Source organism: Opisthocomus hoazin, chromosome 7 (genome assembly GCF_030867145.1).
Source record: "Opisthocomus hoazin isolate bOpiHoa1 chromosome 7, bOpiHoa1.hap1, whole genome shotgun sequence".
Classification (NCBI taxonomy): domain Eukaryota; kingdom Metazoa; phylum Chordata; class Aves; order Opisthocomiformes; family Opisthocomidae; genus Opisthocomus; species Opisthocomus hoazin.
This window is the reverse complement of record NC_134420.1, coordinates 70,463,247-70,488,442: the sequence shown is the minus strand read 5'-3', so window position 1 is coordinate 70,488,442 and position 25,196 is coordinate 70,463,247. Positions and strand designations below refer to the sequence as shown.

General features: G+C 45.7%; 1 protein-coding gene across 12 annotated transcripts in view; it reads left to right on the top strand.

Moving 5' to 3' along the window:
• The window catches only part of KTN1 (kinectin 1), a 93,705-nt gene that overhangs the window by 46,499 nt on the left and 22,010 nt on the right, over positions 1-25,196 (top strand). For 7 of the 12 annotated variants that reach the window (XM_075427059.1, XM_075427058.1, XM_075427054.1 and 4 more), the window contains exons 6-27: positions 1,183-1,284; positions 3,900-4,040; positions 6,153-6,259; positions 7,772-7,904; positions 8,940-9,027; positions 9,341-9,507; positions 10,169-10,237; positions 12,564-12,601; positions 13,209-13,299; positions 13,628-13,696; positions 14,403-14,440; positions 14,558-14,648; positions 16,981-17,049; positions 18,779-18,813; positions 18,948-19,038; positions 19,983-20,051; positions 20,947-20,984; positions 21,668-21,758; positions 21,923-21,991; positions 23,587-23,624; positions 24,297-24,387; positions 24,494-24,571. In XM_075427059.1, the coding sequence (XP_075283174.1) occupies positions 1,183-1,284; positions 3,900-4,040; positions 6,153-6,259; positions 7,772-7,904; positions 8,940-9,027; positions 9,341-9,507; positions 10,169-10,237; positions 12,564-12,601; positions 13,209-13,299; positions 13,628-13,696; positions 14,403-14,440; positions 14,558-14,648; positions 16,981-17,049; positions 18,779-18,813; positions 18,948-19,038; positions 19,983-20,051; positions 20,947-20,984; positions 21,668-21,758; positions 21,923-21,991; positions 23,587-23,624; positions 24,297-24,387; positions 24,494-24,571 (1,803 nt within the window). The remainder of the gene's footprint in view (positions 1-1,182; positions 1,285-3,899; positions 4,041-6,152; positions 6,260-7,771; positions 7,905-8,939; positions 9,028-9,340; positions 9,508-10,168; positions 10,238-12,563; positions 12,602-13,208; positions 13,300-13,627; positions 13,697-14,402; positions 14,441-14,557; positions 14,649-16,980; positions 17,050-18,778; positions 18,814-18,947; positions 19,039-19,982; positions 20,052-20,946; positions 20,985-21,667; positions 21,759-21,922; positions 21,992-23,586; positions 23,625-24,296; positions 24,388-24,493; positions 24,572-25,196) is intronic. The other 5 variants (XM_075427061.1, XM_075427055.1, XM_075427063.1 and 2 more) reach the window with 1 other exon arrangement.

Here is a 25,196-nt window from a genome sequence, read left to right as displayed (position 1 = left end):
TCATGCAGTCCCAATTGCCTGCTTGAAACAGGGTCAGCACTGAATTTGGGGAAAGCTGCTGAGGAATTTGTCCAGCTGGGCCTTGAAAACCTCCAAAGACAGAGGCTTCACAGTCTCTCTGGGCCCGTTTCAGTGGTTGACTGAAAACTTGCAGTGGTATCTCCCGTTTTATTCAGAACATCAGCCAGCTTGCTTGCTGTATTTGTTGGTTTGTTTTTTTTTTTTTTGCTTTCTTACAGAATGTTTTGTGTTAAAGGTGAACCTGTAGGATCAAAATAGGTTCCTGGCTGTGTATACAACCAAAAAATGTAGGCTTCTGTGGATGGAAACATGAATATTTTCCTACCTGTAGCTCATGCAAGACACTGACAATGTTTTGCTGTGTATGTATGCAGTACAATACTACTAAAGGAGAACTTCCAAACAAATTCAGAGTGGGCTTAGGGGCCTGACACTCCTCTTTGCTGCTTCAGTTATGAGACGTCACTGAGTGAAGTATGAGTGCAAATTTTAGAAGGTTTGCCTCGTAGGCAGTTATCTCATTTTAGGACTAGTATAGAAGTGGCAGGACTGTGGGGATCGTTCCTCTAGTTCTGTTTGCTGTAGTATCTCTGAGACTTTATGTGTCAGTGTGCCAGCAGAAACGTAATTATGCCAGCTGGAGGCTCTCTGAAGTGGAGGGAGAGACCAGATCAGCATTCCTGTTTTCCATTTGTAGCACGATATTTCAAGAGTTGAAGCTTATAGTTATAATCCAAGCTGGGTTATACCTGCTCTGAGTGTGGATTGGGCCAGGTGATCTTGGAAGTACCTTCCCTCAATTATTGAATGATTCAGCATCTCTGCATCGTTTTCCTTTATTTCTCTTAATGGCTGTTCTTTGCTTTCCCCAGTGCCACCACAGCGACTCTCTTCCAATGCAGAAGCACCTTAAGAGCCCATTTATTCTCTTAATTGGTTTCAGTGCGTTTGAAAATGCATTTCCCTCTAAAGCAATGTGTGCTGCAGGATCCATTAGCAGCAGAACTGGGTACTGGTGGTGCCACGTACGCCGTGCAGACGGACGAACGATTCGCGGGCAGGAGGGGGTGTTTCTTCCTCCGGAGTTTGGTCTGCTGCCTGCCAGTGTGCTGTGCGAGTACTCGTGGCACCTATGATCATTTTAATGTACTTTTGCTGCAGGCTAGCAGGGCTGAGTCGGCTGCAGCTGACAAAGAGAAGATGCTCGCCGCGATGAAGGAGGAGGCAGCCGTTGCAAAGGAGCAGTGCAAGCAGCTCACCCAGGTAAATACAAAGATGTTCGTGCGCATCGAGATCTGTGGGAGAGGAGCAGGGGCTGGTAGGACTAGCAGCCAGCCAATGCTGCTTTGCTGAGCTTGCTATAAATCAAAAGGTGGAATTTTTTATATTGGGAAAGCTTACCAAGACACTGTGTTTGGTTTTATGATGCTCTTAATGTATTTATGCAGAGTTATTTGCCAGCAGTTTTTCCAGAGAGTTCATCTACTGAGACTTTTAAGCTGAGCCTGCTTTTCTTTTCAAAAGGTTACTTTAAAAACACTTCCTTCATGAGTATAATATGTTTTTGTGGATGCAAATATTAAACACCTTTTCTGCATCTCAGTTTTTATTTGGTATGTATTCTAGCATTCACATGCCTGTGTGCTTCTGGGCACAGCAATCATCAGTTTTCTTCAAGAGGGAAGCTACAGAAACTGCAGACTGCCTGCTTAGCCCCTGGACTTGCAGCTCTGATTGCTTTATACTTGCAGGGATGCTGGTGCCCCGCTGTCGAGACTAGTTCGTGAAACTTCACTTGTCTTTTTTTTTTTTATGAAGGTTTTGAATGAAAGCAGTTACAGTAGACCAAATAATTAGGCAGATGTGGGAGTGAATTGGAGACTTTTGGGGGGAGGATTCTTAGGTTTTGGCTAGTTTGGGAGCACACAGGCATTAGGCTCAGGAAGATCGGTTGTGGGACAGAAGTTGGGCACAGAACGCTGCGTGGCTAAAGATGGGAGCAGAGTGGCTGGAGGCCATGGGAGTTGGGAGCCTTGGCAGATGAGAAGGGAAGAAGGGAGCAAGTGTTGTGTGAGCTCCTGGCAGGGCACAGGTGGGTGTATGTTTCCAGGTGGGATCAAGATGTTTGGGATAGTCAATCTGTAACTGCAGGGAGAAGGGACTTGTGTTTAGGGGGGGATAAGAAGCTCTGGCTCAGGACTGCAGAGTGAGGGGGGGGTATCTGCTGCTGGAGAAGCAGAGGGAATGTATGAAGAGCCTGGGTGTGGGGGAAGCTGATGGGGTTGAGGAAAAAACATCTGCAAAAGTGGTCCATGTGAAGGAAGGCGGGAGCTGTGGAGAAGTGGGGGTCGTTGGCGAGTTTTGCCATCCGGATTGGGGGAGGGAAGGGAGAAGGAGGAATGGATAGGTGCTCCTGAAAGCTGGGAGGAAACAGGTAAAAGCGAAGTTGTTGCAGTGTTAAAGTATCAGGACAAATAAGGGAAAAAGCTCAGCTTGACTGACAATAAGCTCTTCTCTTGTAATTAATGAGCTTCTCTGAGAAGACTGCCAAAAGCTATGGAGGGACTTCAGGGTGCAGAGATGTTCCTGCAGGGGTGTTGAGAAAGGGGGTAACTGGAGAGGATAAATGAGAGCAAGAGGTGCCCGACCTCGGAGGTATTTGGCAAAATGCAAGCTAGGTGAAAGTTAATCTTCCCAGGATCTCTAGCACTGCTTTCACAGGGCAGCTGGGTTGGTGAGGACTGCAGATGGATGGTGGAACTGGTGGAGGAGTAGAAGGGAGCTGCAGTACGTCCTGGTGCCCCTCGTTTTGTTGTATGTTAGCAGATGCAAATAGAACATGGAGAGAGAAAGCTTTGTGTCAAGGTGTTCACACTGTATTTGCATGAGTGACTTAAAACTTCTGATGTGACCCAAGTTCCTGAATGCCTCTGTGAACATGGGCTTGGGAACTTGTGTCACTTGGTTCAAGGGGAGCAGCCTCCTGAAGCTAGTAAGTTGGATCAAAAAGAGAATAGCTTTTATTTAAATTAAAATGTGGAAAAAGCCATAATTGCTCTGAAGAGATGGAGGGCATTCAGGCTAATAATTTAGAGCACTGCAATTACCTGTCAAGGCTCCCTGGCACTGTGTGCTGTGCTGCGTAGCTGGGGACACCTGAAGCCTAGACAGTACCGATACCTCGTTCTGTGATGGGAGCTTGCTGAAAGCTGCACTTAAAGTTTTTGCTTACTACAGGAAGTGTCTTTATATTGCAGAGGAGCAGCTCTATGGATTTCTTGGATCTGTGTTGAATTACTGGCTAATAAATGATTAATTGAAATAGCAATGTGCATTTTCATCCGAAAGCTATAATGTGGTATTATGCTGGTGGGTTTCAGGGCTTCTTTGGCTGTTACTGGGTACTAACAGCCCATCTCCTCTGGCAAAACTGTTGGCTTTGCAATGTACTGTAAAGCAATGATTTTCTCTGAAATGCTCTCGTTTTGCCACGGTGCTTTACCTGCGTTCTTCCATTTTGTGAAACTTGGGATGAAAATCCAAGCTCTGCCCTGCGTGATATCCGTGGCTGTGATTAGTAGGGCTCTGTAACTTGGCCCAGCTCGGTAGAAATAAGACTCCAGCTCTTCTGAGACAACAGAGTTTAAATAGGCAAACCTCTTTTTAATAAACGTGAAGTTCTGCTGATCTAAATCCTCATAAAGGTGCTGGAAGCTTGGTCAGGTCTTATGCTGTAATTTCCCTGAGCGAAGATTGATGCTGACTTTGGTTTGATGCACACTTGCTACGTTTTTAGTTATCTTAAAACGCTGACTATTAGGCTCTAGAAAGGAGCAGTAGATGACTTCTTTCCCTTTTTCCTTTCACTCCCACCCAAGGAGCTGGTTGCAGAAAAGGAGAGAAACGGCTTGCTTACAGCAAAAATGCGAGAGCGCATCAACGCGCTAGAGAAGGAGCACGGCACTTTTCAGAGTAAAATACACATTAGCTACCAAGAATCTCAGCAAATGAAGATAAAGGTAAATGCTTTACCCAGACTGTTGGAGTTGATGTTCATGCACAAGCAGAGCAGTGCTGAGAAGTCCTTGCTTTAGCCAGCGTGCAATGTTTGGGGTTTGCTCACGTGGAAATTGGCCTCACTAATTACCCTGAGCCTGGAGTGCAGTGTGCTGGTAGCTGCTGGGGTGACGCGTCTGCACGAGGATGGGAAACTTGGTGGTAGTTTCCTGACTTAAAAGAAAGGCGAGGTCTTCTCACAGGTGACTTTTGTACTCCGTAAAACGTGAGCGCTGGCTAGACAGCCTGTATCTGATCTAGTTATTTCTCCTTCGTGGTATTCTGCTGAAATGTTATTCAATTAAAGTGTAAAATCTAATTGAAATACTCAACTTGAGAGCCCCTAATGCTGATGATCATTACCAGCTGACAAATCTCACTTTTTAAATTATAATACAGAGTGACAACATAGCATAATAGACAAGAAATATCATTGCCTGGGGAGTGCTTTGCTGAAGATATTTGAAGGGCTGATGCTTGCATTTTTTTTAAAGACGCTTGTTACTCTCTCCTTGAAGTAGTAGTATGATGGAATGACCTCGGATGAGTTTGTTTCATCACATTAAAAAATTTAAGTTAGTTTTCTAAGAAAAATGGCCCCTCTTATACCAGCTTGACTGGGGCATAGATTTCACATTCTAGTATTTTTTTTCCTGTATAAATGTCAAAGCATCAAGCCCAGCATGTGAACTTTCCACCTTTAGTACTGCGTCTTCTGTCTTGGCACTTCGGAGAGTAGCATCTCTGCAGTTCTGGAGCAGAACTACATTCTCCTGAGCAGAGCCAGCTTCCTTTGAACCTATGCAGACAACTGCGTAACGAGGGGGTCTTGCTGCTGACTGGGGCGGGGGGGGGGGGTTGAAGGAGACCTGGGCACGACTGGGTGGCTTTTGCAAAGGCTGCTGTGGCAGGCAAAGCTGGAGAAAGGCTGCACAGAGGAACCGGCGCTCTGGTTCTGCTCCCCCTGCTGATGTGCTGCAGCATCGCAGAGAAGCTGAAAATCGTCCGGACTTCCAGTTACGCAGAGTTTGTGCCCGTGCTTCTGTTGAGATCTTGTGTATCTGTTGGCATTAAGGAAAAGGAGGAGGGAGGGAAACTCCCCAACTAATGCCCAAGGAACAGCTTGATGCATGTGTCGGTGCCGAGCCGGAGGTGGCTGCCACACAAGGGATTGCTCTGTCCTGCTGTGGTTGTTACGTAGACTTTGTTTGCAGTTTTTTATATACAAAATCCTCCTTGGCGAGTCAGCCATTTGATGAAACTGGGTCTTGGAAACGGTGTCAGCCAGATCTACGCACTGGTGGAGGAAGGAAGCGTGATGGCTGTATGTGCTTGAGGACTTTCACAGCCAGCTGCTGGGCTGTAGGACCAGCTGTGCTCTCGTCTGCATATGCAGAGTCCATTTTTTTTTTTTCTTTGAATCCCATCTTTTGCTTTTGTTTGCACTATTCTGAAGCAGCCTTGGGTTATTAGGGCTTCTTTCTGCCTCAGTTTGGAACAATGTTCAAAGTGCAATCAAAGTGTATTATTGCATAAAGAAAGGATCTGGTTCATAATCTTGACTTCAGGATATTAGATGAGGACTAGCCTTTTGCAGTTTACGTGCTATCATCTGTGTATTGTTAGTTATTTTATACTTTTTCTGCTTTGTTTAAAGGCTTTGTAAATGTTTAATGTAAATTCGTGGTGCATTTATCTTATTTCCCTTTGGCAAAGTAATTTATCGATACCCAGTTGTTGACAACTATCTGAAGTTATACAGCTGAGCAATTGGTCTCCAAAGCACGACTTGCGTGCTATTTAAAAATAAAAAGTAGGCTCGATGCGCAGGTTGGTGCAGTGGTGTGAAAAGAACCCGGTGCTTTTATTTGAGCAAGAGGGTCCGAGTTGCACAGCTCAACTGAAGAGCGAGTGTGTGAGAAAGGAGGTAAAGCTGCACCCTGCCAAAATGTCTACTTTGTTTTACTTGCTTTAACTATGGTGACATCTTATCGACTGTTGTAAGGTGTTGGGTTTTTACTTCTCCTTAGTTTAAACTTTTTTAGAATTGATTTTTTTTTTCTTTTCCCCATCAGTTCCAGCAACTCCGTGAGCAGATGGAGGCAGAAATAAGCCACCTGAAGCAGGAAAACGGTATCCTGAGAGATGCTGTCAGTACTTCTACCAATCAAATGGAGAGCAAGTATGTTAGCGGCTACTCGGAGCTCTGTGTCTGTTGAAGCCTTCCCTGAAGAGTTGTTCTGGCTTCTGCTGCCTTTGTTTCCATCTCCTTGGCTTTCTCTGAATTTGTGGTGAAACTAGGAACACGGTTATTTTGGGCTGGGGAGGCAGCTGTTTGTTTGCATTGAGCCGAGACTTTCGGAACAGGTTTTACTGTCTTTTATCAGTTTGAAGCCTGAGCTTTTGGAGAGTGGGTGCTGAGGCTTTAGCAGAAAGAAGCGCCTAAGTGCTCAGCCACAGCTGGTGTTTTAGCAGGGTATGTATCCTTTCCCTTGGGGCTTTAGGAGAGGTGCTGATGCTGGCCCCTTGGGAGGACGACAGCTCGAAAGTTAGAAGTCAGTCTTGCCATAAAGAAAAAAAACATCAACACCCCACAGCTAACGGTGCCGCTGGGGTGGCACTTGGATTTATTTGCAGGTTTTGCAAATGTTTGGAGAAACAAAAAAACGTCTCGAAGTTTCATCTTTTGTGAGTTATGACTTGGGCTGCCCCTGAGCTGGCGGAGAGGATTATATATGTTGTGGTTAAAGCTGAGCGGCCCGGTGAGGTGCGTAGTCAGACAGGTCCGTTGCTGCCAGCGAAACCGCTGCTTTATGTGCTCTCAGATCCTTGATTTGTTACTGGTGGAGACCAGAATGTCAAAACCACTGTCAGGACTTGGAAAGGGCTCCTTGTCTTCCTTTTCTGGCTGTGCTCTTCATGCAGAGGTGCTGCTTCTAAAAGGACTGTTCTGTTAACGGGTTCTGTGCTGCTCCCTGCGCGTGTCCTGCCGGGGCGCGTCGACATAACGAGGGTTTGGAGAAGGGTACTGGTACCCTCATTTTAGAGGTGCCCTGTTCGTAGAATTGAAGTGTCAGTATCTCTTAGTTACCTTAAAAAATCCATAATTCAGGCAAACTTAAGATAAAAATAAAATGCTTTTTATTTGCCTAGGCAAAGGGGAGCCTTTTACAATTCTTCCCTTGGGCTATACAAATGCATCTGCTCTCCCTGAGGGAGAGTGCATCAGATAAATTCATATCAAGTCAAGGCCAGGAGGCAATGTGTGGTCTGAAGAGATGCGTGTGTTTAGCAGTCCAGGAGGAGCAGCCTTGAGCAGCTCTGAGATCAATAATCCTTTATGGGAAGAGGAAAGGAATGTGAATTTCAGTGCGAGACCTTTCCTTGTGCTGAGCCTCTTTGGTTTATGTAAGCCTGTCCAAATTATGCCCGTCAGCTTGCAAATACGTTGAAGGAACTGATGCTTGCCGCTTATCGCTGACCTTTTGTTTCTGGCTCTGGGTTGTAGCTGCTGTGCTGATGGCCGAGAGTACCTGACCCTCATCCCTTTCCTAGGAAGAAGCAGCGTGGAAAAAAAAAATCAACCACAGCCAGTACAGCCCTCTGGCTGGAAATAGAAGACTCTGATATCTGAGTAGCTGTTGTTACGGCCCATGCTTTTTGTAAAAAAAGCTGTGAAAATGTTTATTTTTAGGCAGTCGGCTGAGCTGAACAAACTGCGGCAGGATTATGCGAGGCTGGCGAATGAGCTGGGGGAGAAGAGCAGCAAGCTGCAGCAGGAGGAGCTCCAGAAGAAGAACGCGGAGCAGGCGGTTGCGCAGCTAAAGGTGACTTGGGTTTTCTGCGCCGGTCGAGTTGCGCTCGAGGCTTTATCTGAGCCAAGTTCTGAGTCGAGCGGGATGTGAAGTGTGTGAGAATCGCTTCAGCTGTTTCCCTGGCCACTAAACCTCTCTTGTCATCTTTATATGTGCAAGTATATATTTTCAGATAGGCTGAGCCAACCTATGGGCTTATTGAATGTTTTTATTCAGTATTCTGAGTTTTGAGTCATTACAAACCTCCCTGTGAAGTGAAACTTACCCTTCTGGGCGAATATCTTTAAAAAGCTTAACTGGTGGTGTTGAACTTTGCTTTCTATGACTGTACAATTCCAGCAAGATTTGATATTTTGAAGTTGTTTGTCCAGATGGCATCATCCTTTGTGTGATTTTTTTTTTTTAATTAAAATTTGAAACTACATGCTTCTGCTTAAATGTACATTTAAAATTTTTAATAAGTGTACTTTTTTAAGAGTTAAAATGTAAAAGGACCTCTGGATGCATCTCTACTTTTCTTTGGAAGAAGGGGTATTTTGTATTAATTGTTTTTTTGAGAAATCTAGTGCTTTTGGGTCAGAATGCCAGTCCAGAGCTCACTACTTTTTTCATATTTGTAATGAAGTCTTAGTTACCAGAAGTCCTCCCTGCCTCTAGCCCTTGCAAGCAGAGAGTTCATATCTAGAGCGGAGATGTATTTTAATTACTAGGTGCAGATTTATGTGATGCAAGGCTAGTCTGGCTTCTGCTGTTAATTCTGTACTTGCAGGGCAAAGATGCTACACTTTCATATTACAGAAACCATCCTGTTAAGAGCCTGTAATGAAACCCTATTCACAATTTGCCTTTCAAATTAATAGGCTAAAGTATTCTAGGAGAAGGATTACAGGGCACTCTGTCTCTCTGATGTGCCCTAATGGAAGCAAGAAACAATTTTACTTCATTGCCATATGTTTTGGGAATAGCACCAAAGAGATGCGCTCTCAATGTTTCAAAAGTAAATTAGAGGTTAGACTTCTTTTCATCAACCCTCTCTTCAATGTCAAGGTCCAGCAGCAGGACGCAGAGAGAAGATGGGAAGAAATCCAGGCTTATCTCAGGAAAAGAACAGCAGAACACGAAGCAGCACTACAAGGCACGTATCGCAAAATTCCCATGTAACGCAGAATTCCCAAAGAACGCTTGCTGCAGTGATTTGGCTGTTGCCACTTGTAGAAGGGCATTATGGAATAAATGCCTTAAGTGAAGCTCAGGTGAAGTCAGTGTGCTCCAGTACCCTGGGGAAATAGCGTGTTGTGATACCAGTTAGTCTGAGTGCGGATGAGAGCGCTGAACCTTGGCTTGCTGGAATGAGGCTTCTAATCAGCCTTCCTGTTTACAGTGAAAATTATTTTCCCCCAAAGTTAAATATTTACTTCTGAATTAAAATCTTGACGTTTCTGCTACAGATGTGCAGAATAAGCTTGTGGCCAAAGACAATGAAATCCAGAGCTTGCACAGTAAGCTTACTGATACAATGGTGTCAAAACAGCAGCTGGAGCAGAGGATGCTGCAGTTAATGGAGGCTGAGCAAAAGAGAGCCACTGCGGAGGACTCCATGCAAATGCAGGTGCAGGTAGTATTGCTTGAGTATCTTAAGGGTTTGTTTTTTTCCTCCCACTTTGTACCTGTGGAAACACAGTAATATCCTTGAAATGTTGCTTTAGTAAAGCTTTCCCACTGAATAAAGAATGAGAGAACTGTGTGCCAGTCTATTGTCTGGCTGCTGACGCAGTGAGACCTGGCGTCTGGTGCTGTGAGGAGGTCTGGGGCCATCTCAGACCTGAGAAGCACTGCGGGCAAGTCAGGAAAACGCACTGACCCAGGCGATTTCCCAAGCTGGGAAATGATGCCATGGTCTGGGGAACACCCTGGCAGAGCAGCCGTGCAGTCACATACCTTTGGTGTATGCGTCAGCTCTTCTGGAGTGGTCTCTCTTCTCTGGGCATCAAGGGAGAGGCAGTGTGGACGTAGCTCTTAAGGGCTTCGGGGAAACCAAATGGTGTATGGTGGGACAGGGAATTTTTTTTTTTTTTTCTCTTGATACAAACCAGGTTCTTATGCTTCCATTCAAACTGGTTGATCTTGGTGGGGAGGAAAATAGTGTCTTTGAAAAGTGTCTGATGTGTAAATGCTGAACTGTTCTTACTAACGTAATCATGGCTAAGAGCTAATCCTAGCAAAAGTTGACCTGCTGCAGATCTCAGCCTGCTTTTCTTTCTGTGCTCTCTTCCAAGGAGCTGATAGAGCAGAATGATGCTTTGAATGCTCAGCTTCAGAAGTTTCATTCACAAATGGCAGCCCAGGTACAGCATGTTCTCAGACTTCCTTTTGTAGTCCTGAATTGTGAACTTTTATTACAAGTCAGATTTTTTTTTTTTCCGTAGCTTGGTATGAGACGTGTAATAGTGAAAGCAAAGACGTGTTAGCACCCTCTTTTCTAATGTTGCTCAAACTGGTTTAAACCTTAAGCTTCTCCTGTCCTTTTGGGGGGGGGGGGGGAAATGCAGTTATTTCCTCTGGTTGTGGCTTTCATTTATAACCAAAGGATACAGTACCTTTTTGAAGGTTTGTTTTCTGTAGCTTTGTATATGTACAGTTCTGTTTTCTGGTTCTTTGGGCTTTTTGGAGTCCTCCTGTGAACCACCTGGTGCACAAGGGAAAAGCAGGGTCAGAACAGTGAAGCAGTGTCTTATGGTAGCTCCCACACAAAGCTGTTTGTTCTTTCCAGTGGTGATTTCTGTGCAGAAGAAAAAAAAAAAAAACAAAACAAACCCCCAAGACTCCACCAAACCTGCCCAATGGCTTTCTCAATTCTTCTCTAAAATTGTAGTTTGACTAGTTTCTCTGAGAAATTGTTTCTGTTGTAAACACTGTGTAAAACCTCTGAGTTGCTGAGGTTGCTTCCATGTAGAGGTAGGTCACAGAAATCGGCTCGGAAAGGCCGTGACTTCTGTGGGCACAAGTGGAGGCTGTTCCTGTGCAGTTGGGTGCTGCGTTCTTTTAATCATGGACGTGCTTGATGTAGATTAAATTCAACATCAGGCTGAAAAATGTGTTGTCTGGGTTTGCTTGAAGTGCTTTAACCCGTTGAGTGAGGAGAGTAGTGAAGAAAGAGACACTCATGGATGTGTTGGAGTGGGTCCAGAGGAGGCCACGAAGACGATCAGAAGGCTGGAGCACCTCTCCTATGAGGACAGGCTGAGGGAGTTGGGGCTGTTCAGCCTGGAGAAGAGAAGGCTGCGGGGTGACCTTAGAGCAGCTGCCAGTGCCTGGAGGGGCCGACAGGAAGGATGGAGAGGGGCTTTTCACAAGGGTGTGTAGGGATAGGACAAGGGGGAACAGCTCTTAAACTAAAAGAGGGCAGATTTAGATTAGATATTCGGAAGAAATTCTTCCCCATGAGGGTGGTGAGGCCCTGACCCAGGTTGCCCAGAGAAGCTGTGGCTGCCCCCTCCCTGGCAGAGCTCAAGGCCAGGTTGGATGGAGCTCTGAGCACCCTGGTCTGGTGGAAGATGTCCCTGCTCATGGCAGGGGGGTTGGAACCAAATGAGCTTTGAGGTCCCTTCCAACCCTGACCATTCTATGATTCTGTCTTCATCACCTACTCCTCTCATCTCCGCCCTATAAAAGGGCTGTAAAAATAAATCCCTAGAGAAATTTTACTTTTGAGCTCTGGGTTACATGAAGAGGCTGTTGGAAGGAGGTGTGCGCTCTCCCCGTGTAGCCCCACTGGCCATGAAAATGTGGGGCCAATTTTCTACCGTGGACAGTGGGTGTGGAAATAGCACTTTGGGGAAGCGAGGTGGCACTGGATACAACTCTGGACATCGGGGCTGATGAAACTCTTCTGGTCGTTAGAGAGACCCTCTGGGGACTATTCTTGTTCCTTGGAACTACTTGTTCCCTATGATTTTTATTTTTCCTCTGGTGCTGTTCTCTATGGGGCAATCTGGATAACGCATTATAGGAATTCCTATAGGGTCCCATGGGCACGAGCTCTGTGAGATCCAGGAATCTAGGGGAGGGTGAGGCTGAGTAAGGAGAGCCATGGATCTGGAGCATAAATGAAGATGGAAGTTCTGTCACAGCTGCTGCCAAACGAGATGCCAAACAGTCTGCCGAGGCCCGTCGATGCCTTGGTAACCAGGGTGAAGGGTCTCTCCTGCCCTGTTGTGGGTGACCACTTAGGAACAGGCTTTTTCCAGGGGGAAAAAATGCCACTTGCTGATTTTTACATGGCTGTTTCTATTCCTAACACAAGTCCTGATGCACTGTGCAGGGTTTTTCTTTTTTTAAATTGGAGTGGTTTGTCAGCACAATGTCCTGTAAAGCACTTAATCCTTGGGAGGCAAGCGCTGGTGATTCCCATGGCTTGTTTGAATCTGGTAAAGGGCAAAGAAGATGGCTCATTTTTTCCCTTCGTGTTGCCTTAGGCCAAAGGGAAAGGGAGATTAGTATGTGCTGGTATTCCATCGGTGTTCCTTAGCCAGGAAATGGCTGGAAGCGTCCTGTGCCAGTTTACAATAACTAGACAAGTCTTATAAATGCTATTCCTGGCTCACTGTAGATGATGATTCTTTGACTTGCTTTGCTTTCAGCATTTTTTTTTTTTTTCCTTTCCTTCTGCAGACCTCAGCTTCAGTCCTGGCAGAAGAACTCCACAAAGTGTGAGCGTTCATTTCCACTGGTATTTGGGAGGTGTTACTGGCTTTTAATGCGGGTCACCTTTCCTCCACGCACGTGGAGTGCGTGTGGGAGGGACTGGTGAAGGAAATGTTGCTGTCTAAGGCTTTCAACTCCTCACCAGGAGATTGGCTTGGGAGCTGGGAAACGGCTTCCTGCGGATTTCCCTTCCGTGTCTGGCCTCAGGTTTGGAGTCCGTTGTATGTGGCTGTGTGCTGCCCAGAAAGCAGTGTCTCCTCTCCTGTTTACTCCTGCCTTTGCGCAGGGACCAGTGCAGCGTGCAGGAATGTGCGTGACCATGAGAACTGTTAATATCTGGGCTGCGTGGCTGTGCCAGGAGATTGCTCCCTTTGGGAGATGGGGTAGCTGTTGTGTTTCAGAGCTAGGGAATGTCTCACAAATTTTTTGGCAGGCAAACAGCACTTAAAATGGATGGAAAAGCTTTTGGACCCAAAGTGTGTTGTCAGCAGGATTTAGAGTAGAGCTGGGCTTAAGGGCCAGCGTGTATTTTGTGTTTAACCTGATGCTTCGTGTACCGCTTTCATCCGAGGCCTCTCGGTGCTGATCTGTCATCATTTCTCATTTGTGCAGGATTGCAGAAAAGGACAAACAGATAAAGCAGATGGAGGACTCATTAGGCAATGAACATGCCAACTTAACCAGCAAGGAGGAAGAGCTCAAGGTAGAATAAAAGCACGTGTAAATGCCAGCCCGTACAGGGAGATGCTCGTTGGCTGCGTGTACAAAATGAAGCCTGCAAGGCTGCTGCCTTTGGGTCTGGAAACAGCTCTTTCAGCTGCAAGTCTGCTGATCTTGCTCTTCTAGGAAAGGCCAATTCGTGATGCTGGGAAGCTGTTGATCAGAAAGCTTGAGGTTTTTCCTTGCTGTTACCTCTGAAGTCCTTCAGAAAGTAACCTGAAATACGAAATACTTTGCACTGGAGAATGAACTTACCTGAAATACTGTCTCTATGCGAAGTGCAAATATATTTCTTTTTGTCCTTCTTTCAGGTCTTACAGAATATGAACTTATCCCTGAAATCAGAAGTACAGAAGTTACAGGCTCTGACAAATGAACAGGTAAAATAGTTGTTTTGTTAAATAATTCATTTCACTCTGTTCACACTACCTGTTCTGGCATAAATGCAAATGCAGATCTGTTGGCTTTAAGCACGCTGTGCTTAGTGACATTAAAGGAGTGAGGCTATTGAATTGGGCTAATGTGCGATTCCCCAGAGTTCTTATAGCTGGCGGGAGGCCTCTTCTTACCCTTCCTTCCCCACCAATATCTTTCTTACTTGGATATCCAAGTTACTGAAGCAGTTTGCTTGGCTGGTGTAGGTTTGCAGGCACGCAGAGTGCAGGACACTTGACAGGAGCAAACACAATGGTGCTCAGATGCGCAGTCCTGGCGTTTGCATAGAAGGGTCAGATGCATCCCTCTAACCCCAAAAGCACACAAAACCAAACCAAATACCATCCCTCTGTTACTGCTATGAGGCATGTTCGTTATAGAGGTGGAAATGAAGAGTTTAATGAGAAATAATTCTGGTTGTTGAAAGAATCTCTTCAAGATCAGCTTCCCTTTGCGTAATTGTACGCTTGCCTGGTATATATTGGTATTTTAAAAGGGCATAAAGACAAAGCCTTACCCCTTTCACTCTTGCTGGCGAGTCATGTGCTGAGAGGCCAAATGACTTGTTCTAGCTTTTTAATATTGTGGAATGAAAGGTTGATTGAATCATGTGATGTATCTTAAGTCTCTGTTAATCCTCTTTACGTCTAGGCTGCTGCTGCACATGAGCTGGAAAGGATGCAGAAAAGGTAAATAGCTCTGGGATTTGATAAACAATGTTTGTCAGTCTCTTATGTTCTTTTGAATGGCTGCTTTTTGTAAGACTTGGGTGAGGAAACGTGTTTAACTGTTCTGCTGTGTCTCAGCATTCACATCAAAGATGACAAAATAAGAACTCTTGAAGATCAGCTTCGAGAAGAACTCACCCAGATTTCAAACACAAAAGAAGAATTCAAGGTAAGATACGGAATAGCTATGCTTGTGCTTATTTACAGTGTGTTTTTCAGACCTCGGAGGTTGTGGAGCAGTTCATACAATGGAGTGTTGATTTGTAAAATACAACTGACTCTTAGGTATTGAGGTAAATGACAGCAGTCTGTTTGCAAGGCAAGAGCAATGTGGGATGTCACGGTAGTAGCAGCAGACTGTGCAGCAGAGTAAGAGAGGGGCAACACAAGTTAAGTGCGGTGTCTGCAGCTGTGAAGAGTGAGGTCTTTGAAACCTGAAAGAGGAGGTTTGTTCAGTAAAAGCTGTTGAGGTTTTCCTGCATTCCACCTTTTAATACGACTTTCAAGGCCTTGGTGTGAGCCTTTGTTGCTTGCATTATCGTGTTGTCAGGTGGTTTGTTTTTCTTCTGTCAAAGCAGGTGAAAAAATGCTTATTTTTTTCCTGCCCTCTTCCAAATTGTTTCTCATAAGGCTGCAGCTAAATTGCTAAAGCTTTTACTTTTGACATCTGGGGTCTGCACAGCAAAGCTGATACTTGTTCCTAGATGGGGTGTGCAGAGAGCAGTTGAACTCCTCCTTGCCCTCCGCCACCTTAGGCGTTTTCTTCTGAACTTCAGCTGTTACAGACAGACCCACTTCCCAAGAAGGGCGGTGACTCCATCATTTTAACTCCTTTAAAACCCACGTTGGGCACTTCTGTTCTTGTGTCTGTGAAAGGTCACTCCCTCTGCACCTCGTGATGTCGGGTCGGTGGGTTTGCTGGTGAGGAACCGAGCGGGTGGGCAGTGGTGGAGGCAGCACGCTTTGGTAGGGGAAGCCGTGCCTCGTGGGTCTCCTGGCACTCTTTGAAGGGGTTAGCGAGCAGCTGGTAAACTTCATTCACGTATTAAAGTGGCACTTCCAAAGAAGTTTTGAGACCCTTGCAACGCTCCATAGTTTCTCTAAGCTTTCAGGGAGGAGTTTTGCTCAATTAAGAGAATAGGAAGCAAAGTACAACTTCAATTGATGGTCGTAATAAAGCTGTTGATGGAATCTTCAGTGAAGCGTGTGCTGGGTAATGGGTGCATAAATGGTCTGGGAAGAGGTGGCAGGCTTGAACAAGTCAGCAAGTCTCAAGTTAGTGGCACTCTCAGGGCTTTCAGTGTGGTGGAATGTTTGAAAATGGCAGGTGAAGTGGTAAAAATGAATATGAGGAGGAATAATCTGAACTTCCTTTGGTGTGATGATTTGTGTGGTAACTTACCCAGGAGAAGGCCTTAGGCGTAAGGTGTAGTGGTTGGTTATGTGCTGAAATCGACTCAGTGCTGAGCAACGGCAACAATCATCTGGAGGCAATTCTAGCAGTTCTTGGGAAGTGAATAGAACCGAACGCAGATCGTCATCATTGCGATGCTGTGGAACTCCTTAGTGTGCTCTCAGCATGAATATTATCTGCCCTTCTAATCTCTTCTTCCTCCTGTCTTTGATCCAAAACATAACCCAGACCAGCTCTGTAATAGATGCTTCCACCTGAGGAAGTGCAGCTTTTTTCCCATGCACTTGAAAGGGAGAAGCCAGGTTCAAAACAGAGCAGTTCTTTTAATCCTCGCCGTTGCTGCCCGTTCCTGCTTGTGTTGTCCCTGTAAGGCTTTGGGGCTGAAGCCCAGATCACGCATCCTGCTCTTTACTTTCGTAAAGCACCAAGCTGTCTTTAAAAACACTTTGTAAAGCAAAAAGCAGTAATAGAGGAGGATTTTAAAATACATGTTGAGGAATCCGGACAGGCAGCCTGTCTGTGAAGGGCTGCGATGTCCGTTGTACGGAGCAGGAACGCTGGAGGGGAGGCAAGGTCCGTGGAGCGGCGGTTTGTCTGCCCGTCTCGCCTCTCTCCAGCCTGCAGCCGGACCAGGGTGTGGGAGCTGTGCAAATCTCGGCTGCTGGGTTGCCAGTTCCTTGCTGTGCATCCGCAGTGTTCAGGTGGCTGAGGAGAGCTAGAGGTGATCCTAGACCGCTGGCTTTGCCAGAGGAGTGTGTTGTAAGAGGCAGCTATCAAATCTTGACATGATGCTCATGGTGCTTTGGGAGAAACATGGAGTTTCTCTTGCCTCTCACACTTGGTAGTGTCTGATTCTTTGCCAGGGAATAAAGATGGTAACAGCTGAATTTCTCGTGGAAACATAAGGACAAATGTATTAGTACAGAAAAGCAAGCAAGAAGGGGAAAGGACTCTTTGTAGTCTTGTAGCTTCCAAAGAACTCGCTGTAACAACTTCTGTGCTATTTAATTACCTCATAGCCATTATAAAAATGCCTTAGTGAGGGTTTGCCCTTCTGAACTGATACAGTGTTTAAACTTCCTTCCAGGTTCTCAAGGATCAAAACGCGACTCTGCAAGCTGAGGTTCAGAAGCTGCAGACTCTCATCTCTGAGCAGGTATAGCCAGTGTTTGCTGAGGTTGTATCAAATATCTTGTGTTAACTTTTTAAGTTCACTTATTATTTGTGTTTTTTCCTTAAGCTGGCCCTAAGCTCAGCTGGCTGGTGTCAAAACCTCTTGCTTTTTAAGTATTTTTTCTTCCATGAAGTATTCAAATAAGGTAGTTGTAGCTGTCTTCTGCACCTAGTCAAGTGTCTAAACAAAATGTTGATGTATTTTTTTCTTCCCCTGAAGAATGCTAGCTTAACAAAAGCAAAAACTTATTTCTGCAACCCCTCCAAGTTTTAATGGCAGTTTTCAGGAATGAAAAAAATCCCATGAACAACCAGTGCTTGCAGGAGAGAGGGCTCTTACTGGGCTGTGAGAGAGCAGAGTAAGATCTTTACTCTACTTGTTACCTTCCATCCTAGAATGAATTCTCAAACCAGTAGTAACCAAAGAGCAGACCCATGGAATGGGAGAACTGTTCACATCATGATGTCCTTTATCCCTCCTCTTCTGCCTGTGGCACACCTGCTGCAGCCAGTCTGACCGGTACTCGCACAGGATGCTGCGGGCTCAAAGCTGTTGCGTTCCTCAACTACATCTACTTTGCGAGCGTTTCCTGGGAGAGCTCTTGTGAACACCCCTGGCTTTGTACCGTTGTGGGATGAGAGAAATTCCTGAAACACTGGAAAAAGACTTGCAGGACAGGAAATTTATTTCCGTGTCTGCTAGCCAGCAGCTCCCTGTCTGGAGCGGCTCCCTTTCTTCTGAGGAATAGCTGAGGGAGCTGGGCTTGTTCAGCCTGAAGAACAGAAGGTTGAGAGGGGGGGGGACCTTATCAATGCTTATAAAGATCTGCAGGGTGGGTGTCAGGAGGACGGGGCCAGACTCTTTTCAGTGGTGCCCAGCAACAGGACAAGGGGCAACAGGCACAAACTGAAGCAGAGGAAGTTCCAGCTGAAGATGAGGAAGAACTTCTTCCCTCTGAGGGTGACGGAGCCCTGGCCCAGGCTGCCCAGGGAGGCTGTGGAGTCTCCTTCTCTGGAGATGTTCAAGACCGCCTGGACGTGGTCCTGTACAGCCTGCTGTAGGTGACCCTGCTTCGGCAGGGAGTTGGACTGGGTGACCCACAGAAGTCCCTGCCAACCCCCACCATGCTGGGATTCTGGCTGAGAGCCAGATCTGCATCCTTATCCCCCTGGGTCTGGCTGATTTGGTGTCCTTTCTGAAATAGCGGGGCTGATTTTTCATGGTTAGCTGGCTTGTGTTTCTGATGTGATCTTTCACAATGTGGTGGTGTTGAGAAATCGTAAATGCTCCGCTGAATGCGTGTCAGGTGAAGCTTGTGGTTTTGTAAATGCTCAAAAGAGGGGATTTTCTTTGGGTGCTGATCTGGCTGCTGTTGATGAGATGCCGCACAGTGCTTGGCATGCTTGACACTCCCTAGGATCGCAGGGATCCTGCATCCCGCAGCATCTTGTCACCAGAACTCCTGTAGTTCATCAGTGTGAAATCAAGGCTTTTGGGCTGGATCTGTACCTCCTCCAGGAGACTGACAACTTTCCAGCAACAGTATTAGGTGCACATACCATAAGGACATCCTGCCCCTGTTTTATTTTCCTTTCTGGAGTAGTGTGGTAACGAAGGTTCTGGCAAAGTTGATGCTCTCCAGTTACTTCTGTTTTTAAAATCCCAAGCTGTTGTTGATCCAATTAATGATCACCCTATTGTGTTTTTGCAGGCGAACAAAGACGTGTTAGAGCAGATGGAAAGAAGGTGAGAAATGTTTTTCTTTTGAATCAGAGGCTAAAACAAAGATCCAGTTTTGCTGGCAGTGGGGTTGCTGTTGATAGCTAAACTGTCTTCTGTGGTTAACTCTCTTTTCCTAATCCTCACTTTTGATTTCTCAGCGTGAGAGAGAGGGACGATAAAATCAAGACAGTTGAAGAGCTGCTTGAGGCAGGACTCATACAGGTGGCTAATAAGGAGGAGGAGCTGAAGGTAATCTCTTGCGTTATCTTTTTACAGGGAAGTCGAGATTAAGTGCTCTTGTCAAAAGTGTATGTTTGAGCGCTCGTAGTGTGGTCTTGAGATCATTCCCTCTGAGTAGGAACAGCATCTTGTGGAGGCAAGGTTAAAACCTTTTTTAGTAAGACAGACTAAGCACGAGCAGCGATGGCTCGTGACAGTAAGTGCTTTTCTCTGCTTAGTCTAGAACAGGTTTTGTGAGGATGTTTACCTGCTGTCTTTTGGAATAAAGTGAATACATCTCCAGAGCTGTACGTTTGGCCTAATCTGCAACAAATCTGTCTTTAGGAAAGGAAGTTTTGTAAAAACTTGGCAGGATGGGGCTCTGGCTTCTCTTTGTGTAGTTGGTAATCTGAAGGGTTAAATGGATCGTACACTAGTGACACTTCTGGGGTGATGCTAGAGGCGCTTCCTGCCTGTTCTGTTTATAAAGAAGCTAATGATGAGGAATCTAGAAAGCTGGTGCAAAAAATCCCTGTCTGTTTTCAGCTGGGTTTTGCTGGAAATCTGTGTCCTGTCTACCTGGACATAGCCAAGACAGTGCTCACTTTCTTCATGTCCCTAAATGCCAGATGCATTGGTGACACCTGCGTACTGGGCAGGGCCTGCACACCAGCAAACCGTCCCGGTACTAAACAGCCGAAGATGTGAGCGCATCGCCGTGATGTTTCCCTGGACTCTGGCTTCCTATAGATTGAAGTCCACTCCGAGTTGTTCATAATGTTATTAGTCCATTAGAATACTTTAGTAATTATAAATTAGTCTGTTCAATGCTTTGGCTCCAGCTGCTGCAGAGGGGGTCTCTTTCAGGCTTTCAAAGTCTTTCATTTGTGCTAAAAGAAATGGCTTTTCTATTAAGCTTAACAGTTTTTCCCCAGCAAATGAGTCTTTCATTATCTGTGTGTCTGCTTTCAAAGGCACTGCGAACAGAAAATTCATCCTTGAGAAAAGAACTTCAAAGTCTGCAAATTCAGCAATCGGAGCAGGTAGTACTTTTCATCTAAAACTTTTATTACACCTAAACTAAATCTAAAAGAATCTTGCTGTGGTTGCAAAAGTCAAGGGAAAAAGGTGAAGACGTCTTTGAAGCCTGCTGGCAAAGCATCCTGTTTTCTTCCAGCCTTGGTCTGGAAGCTGATACTTCTGTCAAATGCTTCCTTTGCAGAAGTGTCAGAAACCTTATGGTGGGCATAAAGGTTCCAATTCAGCGGCGGTTCTGGGTTGGTAGGAGCTTGCCACATGCTGAAATGGCTGTAAAATGGTTGCTCTGTTTCCAGAAGCCTAGTGCAGCAAGCATGGCTGCTAGGAAGCTCATTCTGCGTCAGCTTCACTGCACATCTTTGAGCTTTCTAATGCCAGTCCACGCTTCTGCAGGTAGGGCTTGGCCCCCTTCTGTTGGCATCACTGCGACAGTGACACTGTCTCAGTACTATCAGTTTTGAGATGCACTCGGTGCCGATTGGGAAGTGCCTTTCCTTGATCTCCAGCTCTGCTTGGGCAGCTCAGGAGAGTGCTTAGTTTCTAGAAAATCATTTATGGGAGAGGAGAAGCACGATAACTATGGAGAGGTGCACAGTAGTGCCAGTATGAAAATGTTAGCTGATCAAATGCTGGTCCTGAACCTCGGCCTCTCCTGGTAAAGATGGCGTGGGTTTGCTTTTGTTCTCCTGGAACTTCCAGCAGACTTGGTGTTATTGGTTTGCCAGGAGCTGGAGACCAACACCTAATTTTCTCACGAGCAGCCAGATAGGTAAAATCGTTAGGCTGCTACATAGTTTACCTGCTGCCAGAGCGCTCAAGCTCTTTACTCCTTGCCCCTCAACACTTGCAGATTGTTTTGCTCTCTTCTGTTTTTCTAACTTGAAGCTCTGTTTTGAACAGGTTTCCTTCCAATCGCTGGTGGAAGAACTCCAGAAAGTGTGAGTTGCTGCACAGATTTCATTTCTGGTTGTTAGTTCTGTCTGTCTTTATTGCATGACTGCAGGTGTTTTGCTTCCCTGAAATGATTTGCTTTTAACTGGGTGAAGTGTGTGTGTGGCAGGAAGCATTATCGCTTCTGAAACGTGTCACGTCAGATCAATACCTCTTGAAAAAATCCAGGTGCTTCTCTGCTAAGCAGTGAACTCCATAATCCTGACTTTGACTAGGCGAGGGATTGCACTGAATTGTCAGATTGTTGTTTTTCTGCAGTAGGCAATTTAAAAGAAGTGAGCTTGTTTGTGCTCTGTGTGTGTGTTTGAAGCTGATAAATACTTCACCGGAATGTCCAGGGAAGGTTGAAGTGAAGTGTGTGGCATCCCAGGGGCTATCGATACTTTAATATGCATTTTTCGACAGTGATAGTATCTATTTAGCATGCGAACTACTGGTTATGTAAAGCTAACTTGTTCTGCACTATTCCCAGTCCTATTCCTGCTATTTGTTTCTCCTGCCTGGTCTGTCTGGATTTGGGATCGCGGTGGGAGATGGCACCTGCAGTAGTGGGAGGTCCTGCTGTGGATCCCGGAGGCCGGCAGTGTGACGGCAGAACCAGAGCTCGGGTGTTTGCTCAAGCAGCACATTTGTTCAGCCAGCTAACGTTCTTCCTCTGCTCCTTTTTAAGGATCCATGAGAAGGATGGAAAAATAAAATCGGTGGAAGAACTCCTGCAAGCTGAAATCCTTAAAGTAGCAAGCAAGGAGAAGACTGTTCAGGTACCTGTGTCTGCAACACCTACCTTCCTTTCTGTGTCCGTGCCACTGACCACCATTTATTTGTTACTGCATGGCATTCGATAGTGATGAATTTGTAGCATCCATTCTTGTGGCGTTTTTGTGTGTTTCCATTGTCCAATCCTGTCTGTTTTGTCATTGAAAAGGCTTTGACACAGGAAATAGAGGCTCTGAAAGAAGAAGTAGGAAATTCCCAGCTTGAGATGGAAAAACAGGTAAAACACCTTAGTGCCAGAAGTGTGAAACAACCTTGCCTTGGATGCGCTGCTCACTCATTTCTGTTCTAGCCTGTTTTCTTTCACTGGTGGATGTCGTTGGGTGAGGGAACTTTTTAATGGCAGAGGGACACTATTCTTAGGTATAAAGCCGTAAATACGCGGTGTAAGTGCTGCCGTCCTTCAGAAACCACAGTCCTCTGGATGCCCAAGCTTTTTGGACTTTTAGTATGAAATTTGACAAGAATTGCTGTAACTTAAAGCACTGTAGCATTAGCTCTGGCTGGGTGTGTTGCATACTATCGCCGTAGTAAGCCCTTGGGACATCCTTTGAGGCTGGCACCTCAGAAATCTCGAGTGCTGAAGGTGCTTCTCCTTTTAGGGGCCTTCCTGTGTTGCTAGAACAATACTGCTGGCCCAGATAGTGTCTGGTTTCCAGGTAAACCTAAGACTGTTGTCTTTCCAGTGTCCAAAGAAAGCCTGTCTTGGCAGAGCGAGTTTTACTCTAGCTATCAGGAATGCAGAAATGGAGGAGCATTGGCTTTTTTGGCACGTTTGCTGTCTGATGCCCAAAACAACGGGAGCCCAGGTTTCCGCAGGGAGCCCATTCTGCAGGCAGCTTACTCCGTCCTGCTGTCAGGAAGTTTGCTTGCTGGTTTGTGTGGGGCGCGTGGGTTGGTTGGTTTTGATCTGCACTTTTTTTTCAATCTTTCTAGCTACATTTCAACATGTTGTCTTTTCTTAGCGGTAAAGTTTTGTCCTTTTTAGGCAAAGCTTCATAGAATGTGTTTCCATCTTGGGCTTTTCCTCCAAAGCAAATTCCCAGGAACTAGAGGAATTATTTGTGTGTTTTTCCTTCCCTGGAGCTGACACGGAGCCCAGAACAAAATGCAGTTTAGAGTTGTCCTCACTGGAAAGCTGCATATGAGGGATGCTTGCTCCAAAGGTGGGGCATATGCAACTTTTGGTATCCTGAAAGGAGAAAAGAGGTTTTTGGAAAGGTGGGAACTCCTCCCATGCTGTGGTAGAGGACTAGCTAAGCTCTCTGGACAGCCAATAGCTACACAGATAGCTGCTGTCAAGCTTTTATACAAAATTCAAAGGGAACATTGCTGCTAAATCTTGTTTCTTTAATCCCTGTGCAGCTTTAGAATTGGAATTTAAGGGAGCGCTGACGTTGCAGAGAGCTGCTAGCAAGGCCTTGCTTGCGCAGAGGTCTAAATGACCAGGTTGATGGCTCTGATTTGAGCTGCAGTTGCCTGTGAGATGGTTCTCATCGGGGTCTGCTGCTTCCTTTGTCTCTGGTGCCGGAAGGGTGCTCCGGTGGGCCTGCTTGCGTTCCCATCGGCACTGTTGTCTTTTCCGCGCTGGAAGTCATGTTTTAAATGTGGAGAAAGCAAATAGTGGAGATGCTTGGCTTCTCATAATTTATTTTCCCACCAAAAAAAGTGTGTGTTTATGCTTATGTAACTGTAACAAATAGCATCTATTTTAGTAATGTCTAATGTCTTTCCCCTGTTTCTCCCTAGAGCAGTTTATAGCGTTTATGTGTCTCTTCATGTGCATTAAACTGAAGTACTGATTATTTTCTTTAGGTGTCGATCACATCACAAGTCAAAGAGCTGCAGACTCTGTAAGTGCAGTTGTTAACATGTCTGATCTGCCCTGTGCACCCCTCGCTTCCCTGCTCCAGTCTATTCTAGGTTAAAATGTTCTCACCTGGTGCCTGTGCTTTGCATGAAGTGAGCCAGGCTGTTAGCACTGGGCTTGGCAGACGTGCGTCCTTATTAAATACCTGATCCTGCCTGAGATGGCAATCAAGGTGAAGTGCTGCATGGCTTCACGAGCCCCAGTTAGCCTACAAGGGGTTAAATTCAAGTCAGGATGGAAGGACATAGGCAAGGCACTAAAGCAAACTTACTTTGGTGATACCTGTGCTGTAGCTGGGTGGAGAAGTGGGGGTTGAGTTGTTGTGGTCGTCAGTCCCTTGGGTCCCCAACTAGGGAGGGGGGAGGAAGTACATTCAGAAGAGGAGAGCACATGTGTGTGAAATCCCTGCAATATATGTCAGTGCAGAACTTGTCTGCTTTTAATGAGCAGTACCATTGATCAAGGGCATCTCCTGCTAACCCAGACTGAAGTGGAAGTGTTCACGCATTGATTTTTAGCGGATGAATTGTGTTTGTGCCTTTGATCACCTAGAGTGCTTTTGTTTGTTACGTGCTGCAAAGCATGGGATATCTTTTTTTTTCGGATGGATAAAAGAGCGAGGGTTTATGCTGTGTTCCTGTGTTTTATGGTACAGGTTGAAGGGGAAGGAAAAACAGGTGAAAACCATGGAGGCCTTATTGGAAGAGAAGGAGAAAGAGATTGTTAAGAAAGCAGAATGGCTGCAGGTAAGCTTTCTTAGTATTCTAAAGGGAAATAAGTTCTGCTGAAATATTTCTGGCTGTGGGAAAGTTTTATGTCTGCACTTCTAAACTGGCTTTTTTGTGTCCAAAGGGTCAGAAGGATACAATTGCACAATTAACCAGTAAAGTTCAGGAGCTGGAACAACAGAACTTGCAACAGCTCCAACAGGTATGGCCTGCAGAGTGGATGTGGTTTGGGAGAGCTGCTCAGTTGAACTGGAAGATGTTGGGTTTTTGTCCTCTACCTTTCACAGTTTGCTTTGGCTTCAACCTATAGAGCTATTTTAAATCCTGCTCGACTAAACTGGTAGTCTCCAGTGCAGAGAGCCCACTCGTTCAGCTGTGTTCATCCAAAACAGGTTTTACATGGATAACAAGGTCTGAAAGCTTTTCTTTAACCTGGATGACACTGTGGATAACGAGTAGCTTTGGTGTCTGAGGACTTTGACGCTCGTAGGCAGAATTGTAGCTGCATCGTACGTACCTCCTTGCTGGACTGAAGTAGCATCTCCGTAGAGCTATGGTCACGTAGGAACTCTTGCTGTAACTGAACACAGCGCTTCTTGAAGTGGCCAGGCTTTGCTGTGATTCCTGCCTGCCTTTACCTGCTGCTGAAGCTGCAGCTGGTCAGAATATTCTGCCTTTTGATTTCCTGCACTGGACTTGAGAACAGGCGACTGGACATCAGTGAAGCTAGGTGTTACTTAATAAGTGAGTTTTTCAGATAGGGCAGTATTGTAGCTCAGTCTGGATTTTTGTCAATGACAGGGGAGAAACTGAGTTGCACTGTTACT